The sequence below is a fragment of the Phasianus colchicus genome, chromosome 5, assembly GCF_987193195.1.
Source record: "Phasianus colchicus chromosome 5, bPhaCol1.hap1.1, whole genome shotgun sequence".
In the NCBI taxonomy this organism is placed as follows: domain Eukaryota; kingdom Metazoa; phylum Chordata; class Aves; order Galliformes; family Phasianidae; genus Phasianus; species Phasianus colchicus.
The window spans coordinates 13,826,341-13,848,851 of NC_143440.1; the positions used below are offsets into that span (position 1 = coordinate 13,826,341).

Genomic DNA, 22,511 nt, shown 5'->3' on the forward strand with positions numbered 1-22,511 from the left:
GGTTGCCTAGAGATGTGGTTGATGCCCTGTTCCTGGAGACTTTCAAGGCTGGATCAAGCCCTGGGCAACTTGATTTAGCTGTGCATATCCCTGTTCATTGCAAGGGAGTTGGAATGGAAGATCTTTAAAGGTCTCTTCCAACTCTGAGGATTCTATGATTCTTTGACAATTGATTTCACTCATTCAGTACAGCAGACTCAGGTATTGTATAGGTTTGTGGCACAGCTTTAGAAATCAGTTTGATGTTATTCCATTTGTAATTTGTCATTTACTGGGGGACAGTTTCCTGGGGGTGAGGGGGGGGGACAGGGGACGGACAGACGGGGGGACATTACCAGGGGACTTGTGAACCTTAGAGTTATTGAAAGTGATTCCACTACAGTTTCATATTCTTAAAAATATCTATGCATTTTACTAGTAAGCAGGAAGATGATGAGGGGAAAAAAAGGGAAGGTGGAAGAGAAGGGGAAGTAACGCTACTGGCTGCCCAAACTCCCAGCTACACCCAGTATTTCCCAGACTCCCGTCAGTCACTGCCTCTGTTTGCTCTACATGCCACCCCATATGTGTCCTTCATTTATAGAGCTGCTGAAATACAGCCGTGCCCTTCGGCTCTCCCTACAGAGATTCTGTCATGCTATCTGAGTAGCAAACACTCTGATATATGTTTATGGTGCTAGTAGCCCTTTGCAACCCATGGTATTATTCCTGTGTGAAGCCTACACGGGACTGCATTCACAAGACAAGCTGTATGACCAGAACCTCTTCTCTACACCTAGTGAAACCAAGCCCATTTTGTTGCTGTATAGAAGACAACCTACTTTCAAGTCTGTTTGAACTTGAGTCACTTACAAAAAATCTTCTGTTGTGATGGAAGTAGTTCAGATGCCACAGATGCTTCGGAGTGTCTTTGTCTGTGGGTTTTTAATGCATATTTTCCTCTCAATTATTATGTAAAAGATATCCTCTCCACCCACCTTTCCTCCTACGCAGGAAACTGGCCGCTGAATGAGTGTAATAGATTGACTGAAGGTGTTTTCCACCTCTGAAAGTCACTTTCAGTTACTGCACTTTGAAGTCTTGTTGAAAGTCGTTCTTTTTTTCATTAAAAATAAAAGCTTTTTTCATTTTGTTCTCTTTGCTAACCTCCACTGTGGCAACAAAACGTAATAAAGATTAAACAAACTGTCTCCTGTCTTCCTCCCCTCCCTCAGTCAAAATAAAATCATTACAAGCCTGGCCTACCTAGGACACAGAATTTTACTTCCATCTTTCAGAAAGTGACATTGTTTTTGAATGTCCTAACTGGTCACATTTCATCATCCAGATTCAAGATGGTCATGCCAGTAGCTCAGTATGCCTTCCATTCCTTTAAAATAACAAGAAAGCAAGAAAACGTACTGCTTAGGAGTTAAAATACTATGCAGCAGACCCCAGCCAGCACCTCTGGCAGCTACAGACTGTGGAAAACTTATGTGAGCAGAAACCAGGTTATATCCACATCTATGCTGAGACATTTCAGCATCAATTCTAATGGTAGAACCATCCCAGCTGTAGCGCTGAATACAAAGTGCTCTCCTCTTTCCCCAGAGCTGCTGCTGAGTGTAGCATTTGCTGTAAATCCTCCATTTTCTGCCTGCAGTTAGACAGGAAAGTCCGCAGCACTCATGAAAACTTTCACACCTCTAACTTGTCCACATCAGTGCAGCTTTATTGTTTCCATGCATCCCTCTGCTCTCAAGGATGATTGCTAATTTTATTTGCCATATCCTGATGAACAAGAGCAGAGACTGAATTATGTGCTGTGATCTTCCATTTGAAGTAAGGACATCTGAACCAAAATGTGTACCAATCTGTTCTGTTTTGTTGCTTCTTTTGTGTGTATTTTTGTGTGTATATGTGTGTATCTCTTCCACTACCAAGACATTTACTCAATCCCTTTAATTCCAAGGTTATTTTTAAAAGAGTAGAGCTGGATTTGTTCCCAGGACACCATTGTACTTTGTATTGTATATCTGAGCCTATTCTCCCTTTATTCCTTTGTTGCCATATGAAAGGGACTGGAGACCTGCTTTGTGAGTTGTTCCCAAGAGATGCATCTCTGAGTTCATTGATACTGAAGGACCCTTTTTGGATCTGTAGAAGTGTAGTAAATGAAGAGTCAGAGCAACATTAACCAGGAGGAGAACTTTGGGCTTACGTAGCTTCAGGGCCCTGAGCAATGATAGATGGGTCAGAAGACCATTGGTCGTTCTGTGTGTGTAGCATAGGTCCCACCTTGTCTGAATCTGTGAACTTGCAATGGCAACCAAGAACACGGAGTTTCTTGGATCACAGTCTGAAATCATACCACTGAGTGTTTCTTCTCTGCTAATGGCAATAGTAATATACACTTTCCTCAACCTTTTTCCCATCTTACCTACTTAAATGGCAACTAATGCTAACATCTGTTTTGTGCTGTGTGTTTATACAACACTTTTCTACAGCAAGGCTCTGTTTTGGACATTACTACTGTAAGCAGCTACGAAATGTTCTGCTAGGTCAGACCACTGATGAATCCATCCTGCTTCCAGCAGCATTAGGAGGTTCTGTTTAGGAAGAGCAAACAAACCTGACCACTGTCTCGGGTCCATTCCTAGCATCCACTGTCATGCATCAGGGATGTTACAGACACAACTCTGCCCTTTCCCTGTTTATGGACGCATTGCTCATGAGTTTGCCTACCTTCTTTTTGGAACTGCTTGTATCAGTTGCCTTTAAAACCTATTATGACTACAAATTCCACAAGTTCACTACCTGCTAAGTAAAAAAAGCACTTTATTTTATTTGTTTTAAGCCAGTCTCATACTATGTTGGTGAACAATCCCTAGTTCTAGGTGGGATTTATGAAAAACGGTTTTTCAACCATCCTATTTCCAAGTATTTTTCTCCTCTCAGTTGAGAAGCTTATCTTTTTAAGTCTCCCCATGTAAGACAGCTGCACCATCATCCGATATTTTAACTGCCCTTCTCAGTGCCTTCCCTATGTCCATTATGTCCTTCTTGTGATGCTGAGACCAGAACAGTGCCCAGGATGCGGGTGCACCTGGGTTTTACATACTGGCAAAAAGATGCTCTCTGCATTGTTCTCAGCACCCTTCCTGATGATGCTCAACAATCTGATGCCTCTTTTGGCTGACACTGCATTAAGCTGGTGAATGAAACTGTGAATAACTAATGAGAATATGCTATTGTGATGGAGGCTGGCTGTGGGATGAAGTTAAATATAGCCGCACTGATTTATTATTTTTTTTAGAAACTATTTAATTGCCAGTTTCAGTGAAAGACAGATATTATCAGCCAGGGTGAATTGGACAGCTTTAGATTACTGTATATTTTTGCAGTCTTCGCTTTCTCTCTGCCTGGAGCATAAGTAATACACTTTACTGTATAAACTACAGCACCCATAAGTAATACGCCTGCACATTCCTCCTGGATTTGTGTGCAAGAGCCCAAGGCCACTTTTAAACTTCAGTCTCTTGTTCAAAAACTTGATTATAAGGATGTGAAAACGCTTCCCTCTGATGCTACCTTTTGAAGACATTTATGACTCAGACGCACAAATTAACTTTTGGATGAAAGTGCACTGGAAGCTCTAGCCTAGGAGCAACACCAACCCAGTTTTTATAATCCTGACACACAAAGCTTTAATATAAGCCTGTAGAATAAACAAAATTTATCTATAGAAACAATTAGGCAACCGCAGTCGTAATTCAGGGAATTTCCAGCAGGTTAGTATTAATCTGTGGAGAGCCTGTGGCCTGAAATGCAAACTTGAGCCTCTAATTCCTGGGAAATTATTGTTTGTGATGAATATTACTGCTGAACAACGAACAACAGGAAGACTCTTAAAAAATTCTGGGCTTTTAATTTCTCTTTTTTATTTTCAGCATGTGAACTCCCAAATTCTGCCATGAATCTGCAGCTCATTGCTGTCCAGCTCTTTCCTGTGGTCTGCATGGCTAGCATTCAGCCAGCACGTGCTGTGAAGACCAGAGGCCCTGATCCAAGGAAGCTCTCAGATACATGTGACCTTTTTTCTCCACAGAGCTCTCAAAATGTAATCAGAATAGCTGGGAATATTTATCCAATTATTTTCAACAGTCCCAAGCAGATGAATATTTCTTCAGTTGGTACACGCACAAAAGTTTACTCCCATTTTTTTTTCAATGAATCAGATGAAAATTGCACTTCTGTTTTGTTTTGTTTTTGTTACAAAAAATCGCACTTTTTAGTGCTTTATGTTCCTTGGCATTTCATACTGCAGCCATCTTCAGCATATCTGAGTTTATTCAACTATCAGTGAATCCTGATTGCTCACTTCTTCAGTGCAGGCAGCATCAAATTGCTGTCTGCATATGTTTTGCATGCAAGAAATTCTTGCAGGAGTTAGTCCTTTGAGGTCTAGTAACAGCAAGTATTGCACCCTAAAACAGTAACAAACTTCCTGCACTCTTTCTATGCCAGCTGAACCTCACCCTATAAGGAACTCTGGCAACAGCAATGCCACTGGTTACAGTTACAATTAAATACATGCATTTAAGTTCTATACTCCAATCTTAGAACTACTTTGCTGCACATAAATTTCTTTCTTGCTTATGACTCTGTGTGCTTCAGTGATGAGACTTGCTCCCAAAACATCATAGGCCTTCTCTGTTGGGTATTGGATATAGGAGTAGCCGTGAGAACCCGGCCACAAGTATTGCATGAGAAAGTGATCATCATTAACTCTGCATAGGCTGTACATGAAAAGAGGATACTCAGAGTTTGGAGACGATAACACCAACTTCAGGATTCTTATAAATCTGAACAGGTCAGAATCCCAATTCTTGCTGTCTCAATGCGTTTCGTTTTCAATGTCCCTCCTCAGGGCGAGATGTCACTGCTGCTTAAATCAGCAGAGAGATTCCCACTGAATTTTGGGGGTAGCTGGCTTAGTTGGTATGTTGTTGTACTGGAAAGGCATGCAATTAAAAATGCCACAGTGTTCTCACTCTTAAAACTGAGGATGGCCAAGAATGATTGCTCAAGTGAGGTTGCGCAGCTTAACCGGGATCTGAAGCTGTCAAGGTGGCTGGTTGTATTTTAGATGCAAGTGAAACTCTGCCCAGGCAGAAGCTACAGTTCAGCAACTTAGAGCCACCGGGGCTCTTTGCAGGCACACCAGGGGTTTTGAGTCAAAGGTGTAATTTCCAAATTGTAGGGTTTGATCTGGGGAGGTAACCTCAGCATAACAGCTTCACCGCAGGCGGTGAGACTTCTGGCAGCTGAGTGGTTCATCAGGAAGAGTCGTCAGCCGGACAGTAATTCCCAGGTGCCTTGTGCTGAATGGATGGGACAGATAAGGCGGCTTCATGAATGGATTGCATATAGTGCTTATTTCCTTACTTGAGCGTGCCCCGACGATTTTAAAAATAATTGGCTATTTCCCCTTAGTCTAATTGGTATGAAGGGATGTCCTGCCCCGGCATCAACTCCAAACTTGTGAGGAAGTGAAGACAGCGTTCCCATAACCAAATGTACGCTACGTAAACCGTCCTTGCCTCTCGCTTTCCCTTGTCTGAAGTGAATGAATTTCTGAACAGCGCAAGAAGCTCGGGCAGTAAGCGATGTTATTCGAGCGACGGGGCTCAGCGATGCCGAGGCGCGGGCAGCTTTCGGAGGGGTCCGTCCGTCCCGGAGGGGTATGGGATGCCGGGAGGAGAGATGTTTAGGCCGCGGGAAGGCGGCCCTCCCCGCCGCCGGCCGTCCCGCTCGCCCCCTCAGCCCGCCCCGCGCAGGGCTTCCCCCGGGCGGCGGCGGCGGCGGCGGCGACTCCCGGCCCCGCCCTCAGCCGCGCAGCGCCAGGGGGAGGGCGCGACGCCGCCGCCGCCTGGGAGGGCGGCGCAGGGGTGGGACGCCGGGCGGTGCGGGGCGCGCGGTCCGGCCATGTCTCCGGGGGAGGCGGCGTCGGGCTGAGCGGCCGTGCGCGCGGCGGGGAGCGATCTCCGCCACCATGAGGCGGCTGCCGCTGCTCTCGCCTTGCACGCCGCCGCTGCTGCTGCTGCTGCTGCTGCTGCCCGCCGAGGTGAGACCGCGGCGCGGGCTCGGGGGTCCGTCCGGGCGGGGCGCAGCGCGAGCGCCGCACCTGCCCCCGCGGAGAGGCCCGCGGCCGGCGGGCAGGTGTGCGGGCGGCGGGCGGCTCGGGCTTTGTCCCGCCGGGGCCGCCCGCGGAGGGGCCGGCGCTCACCTGGGGCCGGCGGCGGCCTCCCGGCGGGGTCCGAGCCCCGCCCGGCATCGCGCTGAGCGGCGGCCGCCCGTCGGCACCGGAGGGGATGCGGAGGAGGCGGGAGCCGGCGGAGCGGCCCGAGCGGAGCGTGCTGCGGGCGTTCGCCTCCCCTCGCCTCGCCTCGCCGGCAGCAGCGTTACGGACAGCGGGGAGACGGCTGCCGTCCTCTCGCTCGGTATCGCAGCCCGCTCCGGGCGCGAGCCCGCTGGTTAACTAGCGATGTTGTTCGCTCTTCTCCCGTGCCGGTGGTGCGCGTCGCCCGCTGGGCTGTGTCTTTCGGCGGTGATTTGGGGGTATTCCGCAGAAAAATAGTGCCGGGGCACGGAGGGAGCGGACCTGGCAGCGGGTCGGTCCGAGGCCTCCCTCAGCGCGGTGCTGTGCTTCAGGCCTCCTCCCTCGGTGCCGGAGCGCACGCGGACCGCTCTTCCAGCAGCACCTTTTGGTGATGTGAGTCGCAGTGCCTTGCCGGGCCCATCGCAGCTTGGCGCAGACTTTCACCCCGCGCTCCTCCCGGCTGATGACTTTCTAACGTTGGCATCGCGACTGCTGCAAACTCTGATGTTTCAGGGATCACTGAACTTTTGCTTCCAGAAATACTGGCTGGGATGCTTTGCCTCAACAGCTTCTTCTACGGAAACGTGAGCATGTGTGGGTATGGACCAGAGTGCTTGGTAATCTGTGGTGACGGTTCCCCCCGGCTTATATTGCAGTCCCACCTTGACAGTCACAGAACAGGATGATACCGCTGCTGTATTTTAGCTATATTTTCCCCAATCTCACATTGGTACCAGTTCGTGATCACAGATGGTGTATATCCTACATCATTGCTTCCTCCTTGTGTTTCATCCGGCTCGAGCACCAAGCCTGGAAATCCCACTGTCGTGATCTGACAGTGCTGAAGACGACAGGTTTTGACAGCCTTGGTTATGATGTTAGGCATACCTGTGAACATGAAGGCTCGTGCCCAGAGTCCTCTTGCCAGACCTGCCCTCTTGGTGCTGCTCAGCACATTGGGAAGTTTTCATCCTCAGGAGCGACTGCTTGGTCTCTTGAAGGAGATGGGAGGGGGGAAAAGTCCCTTAAGGGTCAGAAGTGAGTCCTTGCTGATGGCATGGTTGTGAAAAATCATTCACCTGTTTGAAATACCTAAATTTTGGTCTGGCACTTGTAGTTGGGAGAGGAGTGACGTGAGAAAAAAATGCATGTATAATCCATTAATGCTGACAATAAGGATGCAGAACAAAGCTTTGGAGGGAATGATTGCTCGATGCATGGTTGGTTTTGCTTCCCGTTCCATCCAGGTGGTGTTCATGCGGCTTTGTCCTCTAAAAGTCAGGATGGCATCTAATAGAGAATAGTCTTTCTCCATGTGGTTGGGTTCTTGGCACAGCTTGAGGCAGATGTCTGAGTTGGCTGATGTCATTCATGGTGTGCTGTGTCTGCAGGTGTGGGGACGTGGCCCGGGGCTACCTGGGGAGTTACCCAGCTGATGGCTGAGAAAGGCAGCAGCTGGTGGCACCGTCAGACACGTGCCATGAGCAGGCTTCACGCATTGCCACTAAGAACTGCCCCTTGTCTACAGCCTCCCTGCCAGCCCACGAGAGGAAAGGCAGCCAGTCGGGTGGCTCAGCTGGATCTGGTCTCCACGTTTCCTCAGATGACAGCGGTGGGGTTGATAAGGGGACAGCACTCCTAACACAGACAGCTTTGTCAGCCCAACACACGCGAGGGCCGGGAAACATCCCGCACTGTGGAATGGCTGTGTCACAGCAGCTCCTTGGTGGTGTGACAGGCATATGATCTTTATGTGGTGTCTTTTAGGATAAGCATCTTCCCTATTTTTTTCTTTTTTAAAAACTTACGAAATAATGGTTGAGGTTGGGATTTCTTAAAAATAAAAGCAAAAGAAAGGTATCTTGCTTTGTGCTTTTGTGGGAGCTAGTGATTTGAAAATGGTCCTGTTAGTGATATGGCAGCATAACTGCTCAAAAGTAGTCGACTTTTAAGTTCCGGCAGTTTTTGTTTGTTTGGAATTATAAATACCTTTTATGCAGGCCTCATCGGCCTGTTCTTACAGCATATTCCCTGCACAGAAACTCTCAGTGATGCTGCGTGAGTCCATTGCATAGGATTATGATTTAATTGCTGATCTGAATTTCCAGCTGAGGGATTTAAATGAAGCACCATCATGTTAAAAATATGCACTTGCTATGTGTGTGTTGCACATCAGTTTCTTTCTGCTGTATATTGGTTGTTGTTAATCATCCTTGTTGATTCTTCTTTTAGATGGAAATCTACATTTTAGCTTTTGTGAAATTTTTCTAAGTAATCCTCATTGCATGAAAGAAAAAAAATATTAAAATAAGTGCTGTTTATGAAAATATTTAGCAAATGTTTTGTCATAGGTTTACCTATGCCCCATCCCTGGAGGCATTCAAGGCCAGGCTGCATGTGGCTCTGGGCAGCCTGGTCTGGTGGTTGGTGACCTGTGCATAGCAGGGGGGTTGAAAGAGATGATCATTGTGCTCCTTTTCAATCCAGGGCATTCTATGAGTCTATGATCCTATGATACCTATGGCTCGTTTAGAGAAAAAGACTAATGCTTGAGAAAGGTGAGGCTGCCTACCTGCTGCTGTGATCAGACTCCCAGAGTAAAACCTTTAACAGCCACCATTAGCAACACTGCTCTGGGCATCCCTGATCTGGAGACCTGAGCATGCCTGGAGTCAGGCTTTGTAGAGCAGAATGAGAAGATGTGGCTGTGAACTGTGTTCACTTGTGTCAGAGGAGCTTGGAAATGTACTTCTTATCTGTCAGGACAAGTTGTTTTCTGTGGTGACTGATGGTTGATGCTGAAATGCACTTCCATTCTTGTACTATGCCACAGAATAGGTTTGTTTCAAGATCTTCTGTACATTCAAAACAAGAACAGACAGTGTGAACACCTTCTGTAGTACACAATAAAGGTGCTGTTTTCCACGTGGCTTGGATATGCACAATGCCTGCATATTGCAGCATGCTCAATTGGATTCCAGTAGTTGGGTTTTAGTCTCCAGCCAGCCACACACAACAAAATATCATCTTCTGCATATTTGAGATCTGAATTCAGGCCCACAGTGGAAATGTTGTCTGTGCAAACAGCCACGCTATTATTAGTACTTCCTCAATTATGTGAGCTACATGCCAGTCTTTGTTGAGGATTTTCATGGCATGTGAATTTTTTTTGGTTGGAGTTACTAAATATGAGAGAGAAAAATTGCTACTGTTTTAAATTTTTTGGTTGCTTACTGTGTAGGGCTGGATTTTACTAATCCATACCATTTTAATTTGTGCACCTCCATCTTCCTAGTAGAATTACAGTGTATGATAAGATGAGTATTTCAGTAAAATTGGGAACTGGGAATTTTGATGTTTTTAGGTATGAAACCCATCTCAAATCTTTTTTTATTTTCTTGCTTCCTTGCTTATTTAAAAGAAAATTCTTTCTGTGAGCAAAGCCATTGAAACAGGCAGTTGCTGCACAGCTGGTTGCTAGCCTGATGTGACTGCTTTTTGTCAGGCTCCAAAATTTGAATCTAAATAGTACCCTGAACATCATTAAAGGTCACTGGGAGGATAAGAGGAGCTAGCTGATTTTTCTTCAGCAGAAAGGGCCTACTAGAGAAAGAGATCCTTGCCTTAAATAGAACCGTCAGTAGGAAATTAGATTTCAGCAGGAGATGACTGCAGAGGAGGACTTTAATTGTGATGGGATACAGCAAGTTAGTGTAGGTGAGCGTGTGCTAATGCAAAACGTTAGAAAGCTACGTGTGGGGAAGGAGATGTGCATGTGCAGGAAGAGAAGAACAAAACAGATGTACTGGAAAATTGCACCAAGGCTTTTCTCTGAGTGCTTTCCAGCTGTTTCCAAATGTATCTGCAGCTAAACAGGCTCCTATCAATCCAAAACTCCAGGAGAAAATCTAAGATCAAGTGGGAAAGGTCTTCCTGTAATCCAGCAAAGGACAGACACATACATGTGGTCGAAACAGAGTTGGATCGATGAAGTCGTGGCTCATTTTCTGAGCTCCTGGTGGTGGAAAAGGCAGGCAACACAAAACTGCAGCAGTCGCAGTCTGATGCTGTTGGTATTTGGAACCTCACTGAATGCTTTTATGGTTGTTTTCCTGCTGCCACCAGCCAATTGGGAGAACCTGTAGTGATTAGAAACCTGTAGTGCCGCCGCCACTCTTTTCCCACTCTAGGCCATGTAGGAAAGCCTCTGTCTCCACCTGCAGAAATTAGAAACAGAAAGAAAAAGAAACTGTGCTTTCATCTGCATCTCAGAGTAGTGGAAATTGTAACTACAGCTACATCCAGAAGTAGGAACGTGCTGGCACCTGCTGGGGTACCAGACTTGTGAGGGCTGTAACTGGTCTTTGCTTAACTGTGCTCCATTTGTGGGCAAGAAAACTAAGGTCTGCATCTGGAATGAGCCCTGTGCTGGGGCATGTCAAGAAGTTTCCCTCTTCCCTTTCTTTGTCTTCTTCTACCTCCCATTCGTTTGATGTGCTTCTGCCTTTTCTGACTGACTCATACGGTTTTAGCCAAACTAAATGAGTAAAAGAAATGCCCAGAATGTCACTGATGAGTTCTCAACGTACACAATGTTTTGGTTGCGTCTCTTAAAAAATGTTGGGGTTTTCTGTTTTCTTTATTGGAAAGACTTTGTGGTCTTTTGGTTGATTGGTTTGGTTTTGTGGTGTGCAGGACAGTGCTGTCTACATACCGTAGTACTGTGTTCTTCTTACTGTGTGCCACATGGGCCAGAGACAGAGCGTAAGGAATAACGTCTGTGAAATTCCACCCCCCCCGAAGGTAAGAAACTTCTGCTTCTGAGCCTATAAAATCATGAAGGAAAGACCTGACCTTTGGTCTGAAGCTTTATTGTGAATTATGGCCTGTTTATTTTAGCCTGGTAAGCAGATGCAGTCTCTTAGCTCTCTTGTTTGACACCATTGCATTGCAGAATGAGTGAGGGTGGCATCTGGTCCTGCCTCTGTGTGTTGCTCTCACCTGAGCCTGAAGGTGCTGCATCTCTGCTGCCTCAGCTCAGGTGAGGGGTGAGACAGAGGTGTCTGAGAGTTTTTCTTTGCTAGGATTTTATAATTTGTATCTAAAACACAGATGGCTCTGTCACAAGGTGCCTTCTCGGATTAATTATTTACTTCCTTTTGGCAATATTCTCAGAGGTTGGTTTTGTTACCTGCCAGCCTGCAAAGAGTTGCAAGTTGAGCCGAGCCTCGTCAGGAGTGCTGCTGCCTACAAAGGGGTTATTTGTGCAAGGCAGCTTTTGTGAAAAGTCAGCCCATTCCTGTTACTGGAGAGCATAGCTTGGCATGTTCTGAGGGCTTCAAGTGTATCTTCTGGTGCCTCTGCTCATACTGGTTCAGTGGAATTATTTTATGCTGCATATCAAGATGAATCTTTCATTGTTTTAGGACGTACTATTAGATGGGTGGTTAGACAGGGGATGATCCATGCATCTGTGAAGATCGCTGGTCAAGGTTATGCCAACACTGCCAACACAGCTCTTGCTTGTTTGCTGATGGTTTGTCTCTGCAGAGGGAGGTGGCTCTGGAGAGTGTTTCTCACAGGAATGTGGGTGACTTTTGTGTTTTCATTCCCCGTTACCGTGCAGCTTAAGCTGAGCTCTCATTATTTCCTCATGCACTTTGATTCTGTTAGCTTAGAGCATTTTAATGCGTTTCCCTGTTTATTTTCTTATGTACACACACAAGCAGGTCACTACTGGCACATCTATACCTGCATAGCTGATTTTGAGTCTTCACTTTCAAATTATGATTTCTAAGGTCTCTGTACCTGGAATCATAGAATCATAGAATGGCCTGGGTTGAAAAGGACCTCAATGACCATCTAGTTTCAACTCCCTGCTATGTGCAGGGTCGCCAACCAGCAGACCAGACTGCCCAGAGCCACATCCAGCCTGGCCTTGAATGCCTCCAGGGATGGGGCAGCAACAGCCTCCTTGGGCAACCTGTTCCAGTGCTTCACCAGAGCCCAGCATAGGGCAAGTGGGTGCCCAGGATCGGGCTGGGAGTTCTCTGCTCTCCCCGTGAGACTGGAGGTTGCTGCCAAGGTGATGGGACAGGGGGCTGTGGCCAAGGAAAGGTACAGCTTGCTGTTGGGGCGCACCAGTCTACATAAACAGCATTTGGTGTGCTGGCAGCTTTCTTGACGTCAAGACATAGCTTTGGCTGAGAAAGCACTGGGCTTTCTCTACCTTCTGCAGCGCAGGTGGAAGATGTGCACGTTGGTTTTGCCATAGCAGAGTGGAGCTGTGTGACTCAGCCTTGCCAGTGCTTCTGGCACAGCCAAGGTTTCAGTGAGCTTTTGAACGTTAAACTGTGACGCTGTTAAGAAAACCAGCGTGAGGGGAAAAACACGGGTGCCTGTGGTAGGCATTACGTCTACGTATGCAAAATTGTGTTGTGTTAGTAAGGAAATTTAACAGCAGCCTGGGTTTCTCTTCTTCTGTGATTGTGCTCAGTTGTTCTCGCTCGTACCGCAGGAGCTTTACGTTCTTATAAATAATCAAAGAGGAAATAAAATGATGTTAAATCGGCAAGATTAGGATTTAGGATTTTAGGATATGAAATTTAGCTTTCTTTTATTATTTTTCTCCAGTGAAAACAAGCGTTCTCATGTTTTCTTGACGCTGCACGTATAATCATCCATTTAGAACGTAGATGTAGGGGATTATTGGCAGCATATGGCTTCTCTGATATGTGAATTACGTTTTCTAAATCCTGGTTTTCTTTCAGCCTCCTTGCAGGATCAGGCACTTCCAGTAGCAGGCTTAGAGCTCTGTACAAAATAACGTAATTGCTTCTGGTTGTGATACCAGTGCAGTGTCTTTTTGCAAAGCAGACTGTAGCTGATTAACAGAGTTTCACCTTCTATAGATCTATAGTTTAATGCAGTTCCCTTCCCACGGTCCCTAATGTGCATCTTCAACAAAACCAAAACAAAACAACAACAACAAAAAAAAGGCCTTTCTTTGGGGAAGTTCGTCATCTTTATTTCAGTTTGCATAATTGTTTGTGAGGGGAATTCACCTCTGCAGTGAAGCTCTGCACAGCTGGGCACCAGAAGGAAATAAGCAGCGCGGTGCTGAGGTCAGGATCTGGCCTTTGTAGCTGCCATGCATGAGTTAGGCTCAGATTGCAATGGATGTATCTGACCACTGGAGAAAGGACACCGAGATGCTGTCTCATGAGATAGACAATGTGACTATCTGCAGAATCAAAATACTTTCTTCTTTCTGACGCTGCAGTTTGAATCATAGCATCGCTAAGGTTGGAAAAGACCACTAAGATCATCAAGTCCAACCATCCACCTGTCACCATCCAATTTCTGGAAATATTTCTGAGATGAGAAACTAAAACAGGGAAGTTGTTTTTATTTAAGTGCCTAACAGAAAGGACGGTTATTTTTTTCTAACAAACTTTGAACCAGTTCTGAAATTCTTCTTTCAGCAAGCTGAAAGCACGCTGTTAAATTGAATGTGTGCTTTTGAGTTATCAATCATAAACTAATTAATTCATTCGTATGGTCACGTCTGCATTAAAATATTATGAACTATTTTGAAGTTCATGCAAAGCATTCACAGACACTGGTATTATGAATGTGTTAACTCAAGTTCCATTTTAAAATATGACTATGGAGAAGGGCAAGTGTAAAGATCTGGAATTAGATCTGTTGGCTCTTTGTCCTTTCATCTCTGTGACAATACAGGTAATTGTATGCGTTTAATAAATCTCAACAATACTTTCCTTTGTCTCTGTTTAAAAAAAAATCCCTTTGTCTGTGCCTTTTATCAAGGACTTCATTTGAAGATGTTAAAACAGGGGGGGAGATATTTAGAAATAAAAAAGCTAGGCAGCCGATATATAAAAAAAAAATTTGCCTTGAATCCATTTGCAAAAAGGCATCTTTTCCAGCTGAACAACTGCAGATGAAATATTGTTCTAAAGTGTTCAGCTATTCCTTTATAAGATTTTAATGGCCAGTGTCCTCCGGCATCACAGCAGTGTGTTTGTATCTCGTCGTCTCTTTCTCCAGTTGTAATGGCTTTTCATTATTGCTGGAAGGTAGCTGGTGTAAAATAAGAATGTCTTAACACGGGGTATTTTTATATGGATTTGAGACGATGTAATGAAGGCGTAATTGCTTCTGTGCTTTTATTGTGAGCACGTGCCCGATTCCTCTGCGGCGCTGCGAGATCTGATCTCTGCTTTGCACTCCAAGTAAAAGGTCATCATTAAAGCAGCTAGTAACAAGGTTCATGAAATGAGAGCTTAAAAATGCTTGGGGGGGAAAAGAAAAGTAGTAGTTATCATTAACTAACTTTTTAATCGTATAACCTGCTTTAAAAAGTCCCCTCAACCAGGCTATATGTGCTTTTGATGATTATAGCATAGAATGAGTTTATTGTACTCTATATTAAGCAAACTTTCTTTTTCTTTCTTGCTTGCAGTATTTCAGAAAGTACTGGCACTGCTAGTGAGAGTGTATGTGTTGAGCTCTAGCCAGCAGCAAATATTTGCAGGTGGATGCAATATCTGGAACCGCCTTAAGCGGTACTCATTTCCCACTACTACAAGACAGACCTATGGTATGTGGTTTAACTGGTATTTAACTATTGTCTTCTGAGTCAGTCTTCATGCTTTTAAATGCTGAACTATTTCCTGGTTCAGTGAGAGAAGAATACGCTGCAGGATAAGTGAACAGAAGGCCAGAGATGGCGATTACTGACTGTGGAGCAAGTTTTTCCTCAGCTTCACCACTGCAGTCTCTTGGTAAAATGCATCCTAGGTCTCCTTACGGTTAAGACTTCACTGCAAAAGTGCATACAGAATAGTTCTTTTCTAAATTTCTAGAAGTTTGAGCAGCCTACAAAATTAAAATACATTTTAAGTGTCTTTTTCACTTGCACTGGTTTTTTTTTTTCGTCTTGCAGGAAGGTACTGCTCTTTCATAGAATGAATCATAGAATCATAGAACGGCCTGGGTTAAAAAAGACCACAATGCTCATCCAGTTCCACCCCCCTGCTATGTGCAGGGTCGCCAACCAGCAGACCAGGCTGCCCAGAGCCACATCCAGCCTGGCCTTGAGTGCCTCCAGGGATGGGGCATCCACAACTTCCCTGGTGGAAGTTCTGAGTGATTCACAAAGCAGCCCACCCTCCATCCTAACAAACCCAGTGCCCGCTTGCTGTGCTGTTATGAGGCAGAGGGTGATTCCCCGTGACCTTTACCGTGCTCTGTGAGGTTATGCTTACATACAAAATTCTGTGCAGTGCATTTGGGGTTTGACCTGTGAGCGATGTGTGCTGTGCTTATTGCTGTGCCTGCACTTAGGGCTGCTCAGGGCAGCTGACACAGTCGCTACTTGTTTATTTTTCAGCTCCTTTTAAAGATAAAAAGAATAGTAAGTTGCAGTGTTCAATTCTGCCACAGACCATTTGCTGCCAATGATGGGGTGATGCCCTGCACTCCTGTTTCTGCAAATTTGGCTGTAGAAATGAAATCTGAGATTCTCTTGGAAAAGAAAAAAGGGATGTAGAAAAGAAACTGAGTATCTTACATGCTGAGGTTCATTTAGAGTCATTTCTACATGCAGTATTTGTTACTGCTGTCTTCAGATGGCTTCATTTCAGCTGTGTTAATCTGAGATTTGCAGTAAAACCTGGTAAGCTGAGCACTGTCTCCTTCTGTGGAACAATGTGGAAAAGATAAGAGAGAACCAAACTTCAGTTTCCCTTTTGAGCAATAGCCTGTTAATGTTTGCTCTACAGAAACAGGACATTTGCTGCTCCCACTTCCCAGGGATGTTGTAGGACTTCTGAAATCCTGCTAGAGGTTCGTGGGTTAATGACTGAGATCTTCTGGGACTTGTGGTAGGGTGTGATGTCCACATTTGTCTGAGGGCAGAGGAGCTGCTCACCTGACCTAGAGGGTAGACAGAGGGTAGACAGGATGCTTCCAGAACGATGCAGCTTGTCATTGGCAGGCTGCAAGGAAGTGAGAGATGATGTGGTGCCTTTCCTTCTGCCAGCTGAGCAAACTGCCAGCATCTGAAATGGCTCTGATTTCCAGCTGTGCTCTGATGGTTTACCAAATTGAGTTTCACAGTCTCCCACGTGTGTGGGTTCAAGCTATCCAAGCTCTTGGGGCAGGTTCTCTGAGCCATGCCTTTGTAAACCAAGGCAAGGTTTCACATGACCACTGGTCAAAGTCATCTCCAGTTGCTGCTCATTGTATCTTCTCTTTGCACATTCCTTCCCCTGGTTGTGCTGTGTTTTGTGACCTGGAGGTTGTCGATGTTGTGTACACAGCTAGTGCTAAAAGATCTCAGTGATGTTCGGACCTCTGGCAATAACTTCTTTAAAATATTTATATATATCTTTCTAAGCTGCTGGGTGCATGTAGGAAGTGAGTACAGTGCCCCACTGCATCTGCCTCCGCCAGGGTTCACTTCTGCCGTGAACTGTCACAAATGAGAGCTGAAGGAAAACAAAAATCTTTGCTTGCACAACTTCCTGCATCCTACGAATACAGTATTCCCTTTTGGTCATGAATGGGTTATGAATCGGACAAAAGCTGGGTTGTGGGGTCTCATCCCATTCTTCTCCAAGTGAATTGGTTAATTCTTGTGGCTTTGTAGATAGGAGAGGCATTTCTTGCAGCAGGCGCAGATGGGGAAGGCTTTCTTGTGCTGTGAGATAGACATTCACCTCCAGACACAGGGCAGCCTGTGGTAAACCACTCGATGCCCTGGAAAAGGGGATGGGAGCGTGACTGAGACAGTATAGAGCCTTGGCAGGCGCTTAGTGATGCTGAGTCTGTCTTGGAGCAAATCTGAGCTGTGAAACAGCTCCTCAGAGCAACGGGGACAGCGAAGGGAGTGGAGGGGCTGGGGAGCAAACTGCACCTGCAAGCCTACCAGATCCTGTTGAGAAATGGGGACAAAGCCAACACCCATTATACTGAAATGCTGGGAAAATCAATATGTTGGTGGCTGTCATCAGACTGCTCTGGCTGCAGATTGTGTGCATTGTACATAACAAACAAACCTAGTTGTTGCCTTTGATGGCACGGCTAACGCTTCTTTTTGCTGAGGAAGAAAACCCGTGGTTTGTTTACGGGTGTCCTGCAGCACAATAACCAGTCTGTGGTTTGTAGGAATTGGGTGGTGGTTGCAAGTCTCTGGCTTGAGATGTTCCTATCCCTGTTTTAATGTATGGAAGGGAGCAAAATGAGAACCAGGTGTGGGCACAGCTGAGGACGCAAAAGGAAGTGTATGGGAAGCTAATTGAGTCTGGGCATTAGCACTATTTCGACATGGCCATCTTGAAGAAACCAAGAGCAGAGACAGAAGTTTCTGAAGAAAAGGAAGTAGGTTGCTGGGGGAGGATGATGAGTAAACACAGAGCGGCCACGAGGAGCAAGAATTCAGGAGCCTGCGTAAGTTAACAGCGTGCATCAGCTGTTGAAGCAGTGCCCAAGTACGTGCCGTTTCATTACAGAGAGCTGAACCGTATTCATTTCTGAAATAAACCGTCCAGTCCTCCCCTTCTTTTTAATTAGTTCCTGTTGGGATGAGACATCCCTTCCTGAAATGAGAGAGAGGTAAAATTCAACACCCACCCACGGCCCTTTGCGCTGTTGACAGCTGTGATAATATGACACTATCGCCTGTAATTTGGATACTTCTTTAAACTGGTAGGAAGCATTTCTAGGAAGCTAATGCTGAACTTGTAACCTCACGTAGCAGAAGCCTACAAGTCGTATTGCTGCTTATTATAACACGGTGGTGGTGATCAGTATCTGTTGGCAGTCAAAGTCACCCAGCGAAGAGTGGGGTAACCTTGCTTATTGTTGTGGTAACGCATATGTAGGCAGTCTCTCTTCTAAGATACCTGAATTTGTGTTGTTTTTTAGCATGCCTATGGGCGTGCACACAATCTGTATTTAGGGAATGCTTCTGTAGCAGCAAAACCTGGCATTCAAAAGTTAGAGAAAGTCAGAATTCAAGCTGCCTATTTAGCTTTGATCATTGCCCTTCCCAAGGGTGGTGACAGGGCACAGGACTCACGCTGCTCTCTTTCAGCCCCACTTCCCTGCCTTTGCTCAGTGCTAGCCCTCTCATCAGAGGGAATTGCTGGGGAAGCATCAGCCTGCCAGGATGCAATCTGTGATAAAGATGCAAGATGTCTCTGTGCAGCTCCCCTAGTATGGTTTTCCAAGAAGCAGAGCTTGTTTTAAAGCAGCTTTCAAGCTGAGGTAAGCACCAGTCTGGCCCAGTTAAGGGGTCTTTGCAGCCCAGCGGAAGCTTGGTGAAGCCAAGCCATGGTGCTGCCCTGCCACGTCCCAGAATTCAGATCCTTTCTCTTTAAATCCTGTTATCTGGGCCTGATAACCCTATTAAGGCTTAAAGGAAGTGGAATCTGCAGCCATTCTGTAAAATCTTTGAGTTTTCTTCATGCAGGTACAGATGGTCGTGTAGCGATACGCTGGTTTCTAAACGAAACACTCAGTTCCCCTATGTCTGCCTTGTGTCTTCCCAAGTGCAATGAGTGAGTCATTTTGATTGCAAATCCTTCCCCAATGGCCTTCACCTTTTACACTGTACCTTGTTAAAAATTGTAGAAACGTGACAGTTTTTTTAATTTCAGTATTTTTGTCAAGATGAAACTTTGCTATTACGTCTTTTTAAAAAGGCTGTTCCTGAGAGTCAGTCCTGTTCTTTACACCTCTCTCTCTCTATCTCTCTCTCTCTGTCCTCTCCTGCCCACACTTCAAATCAGGTTTGAGTTCTGTGGGCGGAGCAGGTTTTAGTGATGTGGAGGTGATGGATGGTTACGTGCCATGGTGATGAGGTGGAAGAAGTGCTGGTGCTTGTGACAAAATAGTGTTGTTGCAGAGCTTGAATTGTAAGTGCACGTGGTGTATAGCTCAGCTTCTGTCCAGATTTTCTGTTGAGCTTGTCATTATTTTTTGATATATATGCTTAAATTGGTGTTTATTTACCTTGCTGAGGAGGGTGAATTAAATGAAAGTAAAAATAGCTGTGAACCATATGCCTTACTTTGCAGCCAGCTCTAATTAAATTTGTTTCTCCTCCCTGATTTGTTTCCCCCTTTGTGTCCACTAGACTTTTTGTGTGAAATTCCCGTTGTTGTTATGATGCAGTTCTGTTTTATGATCTCAGAGTCCGCTTTGTGCTGGTCAGAGAAGCTATAAAGCGTGATTACAAATGCATTCTTCAAATGGTAGGTTAAATATTACTTCAGCAATCCCTTCGGTCAGTATTTTAGAGTGATCATAGAGATCAGTGTTATTGAGCCCTTTGGGAATGTGTCTCTTCATAAGAGTGGAGAATGAAGCACTGGAGAACAGAGAGCTGTGGTGACACACAGCCCGGGTGTGCTGAGTTTGTGCTGCTGTCTAATTGTAGGAGAACCCTAATCTTCTTTTACTGTTCTGCCTGAAAGTGATTTTTGGTACAGTCAATTCAAGTGTGTGTTTGTGTGTATATATCTTTGTGATCATATATACATGTGTATATATGCAAAAAAAATGATCCCTTAGTGTGAAGTAATTCAGGTTGGTATTTAGTGTTATTTGTTAAGTATTGACTATTGCTTGAGATAGGCTAAAGGAAAAGGAACAGTGTGCTGAGATAAGCTGTAGCAGAATTTAAAAAAAGGGGGAAAAAAAGGAGACATGTACATGGGTTAAAAGATGTCCAACCCTAAGGTGATGTTTTTCAGGCACTGGGATTTTCCTTCCTGAATTGGGATTATAAAGAAATATTTTCTTATTTGTTGGGTCTATGAAATAACAGAAAAGAACCATAATAATAATACATTAACTGTTCCCAAAATACACATTTCAATTGTTTTACTTGTCCTTTGTGTTAAAAGAGGCATCTTGTTATAACGGGTTTTAACTTCTACAGCTGATTAAGGAACGATTAGTCTGACAAATAACTGCGTGATTAATTGCAGGGGGGGAAAAAATGGTAAATCAAATGGAGAAGTGCTGGACTGCATTCACGTTAAGCACCTTAGCAGGAATTTTATCCATGGAGAATGGCAGTGTATTTCTCTGGGTCTTCTGTTTCTGCTCGGTGGACCTGGGCAGGAGATGTTCATGTACTCCCTGTCTACCCACATCTCTGCTGGCAGTGTGAACACCAGGAGCTTTTCCAGCCCCAGCTTTGCCAGTGCTGGTGTGCTTGCCTGGTCATTGGGGCAAGCTGGTTGGAGCTCAGTGGGCAGTGTGTTGGCTGAGCAAGGTGTCGTGTGCCTTCACACTGTTCTCTGTGCCTTCTGGTTGTGTATCTGCTTTGTTGTAATGTCATCTTTCTTTTGGGCTAGGCATGAGTTTGCTTCCAAATGCATACAAAAATACATAATGTTGCTTATTTAAAAATCTTTCTTTCCAGAAGGCCCGTGCCAAGCAGCAGTGTGCCGGGGAAGTTCACTTGTAACCGGAGGGAATTTGTTATTAGCAGAATTGTTTGTGAGTGAGCAATGGAGATAGTGACCTACAGGGTTTATAAAATGTGGGAATCTGTCTGGCCAGCGCTATAAATAAATGAGGAAGGCTTTAGGAAGACTAAAGTCAGTTTGATGCGCATTATTTTGTTTCGGCAAGTCTCCTGTGCTTCACAGGCTCTGTTCTGTCTGTGCTGCTATTTATAAACGGGCGGAGGAAGAGTCTCTGGGAGGGGGTGATTCACAGACACAAAATAGGGCCATAAACAATGTTAACACTGTGGCATAATCCGATAAAATCAGAAACTTGGACAAAGAGTGCAACGCCATTCCTCACTGGGGCTGTGCTGTGGCAGCTCGCCCTTCCCACTGATTGAAAATACCAACTAGTTTCATTTCCACAGAGCTCAAGTCGTGGTTGCCCATTCTGGCTGCAGAGGGCTGGGGTTTGCAGTCAGAGTGTCAGGAGTCAGGGTGGTGAGCAACGACACTGAGTGTATGCACAGCCTGTGTAGTTCAAGGTAGCTTTGTTACCTCTGGGAGTAATATATGTGCTTTACGTCCTTCCTCTTCTTCATCTTGATCGTAGTCATTGCAGCTTTTCTACAGCAGCACTTGGAGATGTTGTGCCTCACAGTTCAGCTCCAATAACATAAGCCACGTTTGTGTGTGCATTGTTTCAAGGCTGTCTGATGGAGGGGAAGTGAATTGGGCAAGCTTACCCGTGCTGCAGAGCCTATCCTCAAACTCGGGGCTCACATGCAGGTTAGTGCATTGCCAGGGCTGTGGTTTGTCCCAGTATGCCCAGCAAGTAATAATTCAGCGAGTTATGCAGGAGGGGTATGTGCAGAGATGAAAGGAGAAGTCTGCAGTGCAGGAATTAAAGATGAAAAAATTGTCTGGTGGGTGGAGATCTCAAAGTGCTTCCTACTTGGCAGCCCGTTAGAGCAAAATCAGAAAGGTATTTCTGAGCTTTCAATCCACGACAGAGATGAAGAGTGTATATTTTTATAGAAATGGAAAAAGCCCACACAACCAAATAAAAATACACTGACAGCAGTGTGCACCCATCATAGGCAGGAAAACCCCATCTTGTGCTTTCTCCTATTATGGGAAGGGTCATTGTTACTTTTTCTGGTAAAGAATCCTTTTTTTTTCTTTTTTTTTTGACGTCTGTGGGAAAGGAGAATAGTCTGAATTGAGTCTTTGAGATGCTGTATTACAGAGAGTCACAGAAAATGTACTATGCAAATGACTATCTGCCTTATTAGATGCCTCAATAGAGTTCATTGTCTCAATATTGCTATTATTGGAGATGGATGGACACTACATGATTTTACCATCAAGCTGAAAAACTTCAGTGTTAGTCTCATTGCTAGGGTACTAACAGTGCACTGCCTTAAAGGAGAGAATTGAATTAAGGGGATTGAAGGGTCCGTTGCTTTGTCCATTTTAGTTTGTCTTTCATAGACTGTGCATCATTTTAGGGGGCCATGACAGCCGGGGTTGTGCAGCATAGGCCTAATTTTTTTGCATCTTTCACTGCTAATAGAAAGCTAACTCTTTCATGGAAAGAAAGTCTGGCACCTGCTGTGGTTTTGACTGATTGCTGTCGTGGTGTTGGCCAGCAGTGACAC

The 22,511-nt window shown here is 45.2% G+C and overlaps 1 protein-coding gene across 2 annotated transcripts in view; it reads left to right on the top strand.

Moving 5' to 3' along the window:
* Window positions 1-5,940: 5,940 nt before the first annotated feature.
* Window positions 5,941-22,511, top strand: part of PTPRJ (protein tyrosine phosphatase receptor type J) — a 68,256-nt gene continuing 51,685 nt past the window's right edge. For both annotated transcript variants that reach the window (XM_090140562.1, XM_090140563.1), the window contains exon 1: window positions 5,941-6,106. In XM_090140562.1, the coding sequence (XP_089996688.1) occupies window positions 6,035-6,106 (72 nt within the window). In that variant the 5' untranslated portion in view covers window positions 5,941-6,034. The remainder of the gene's footprint in view (window positions 6,107-22,511) is intronic.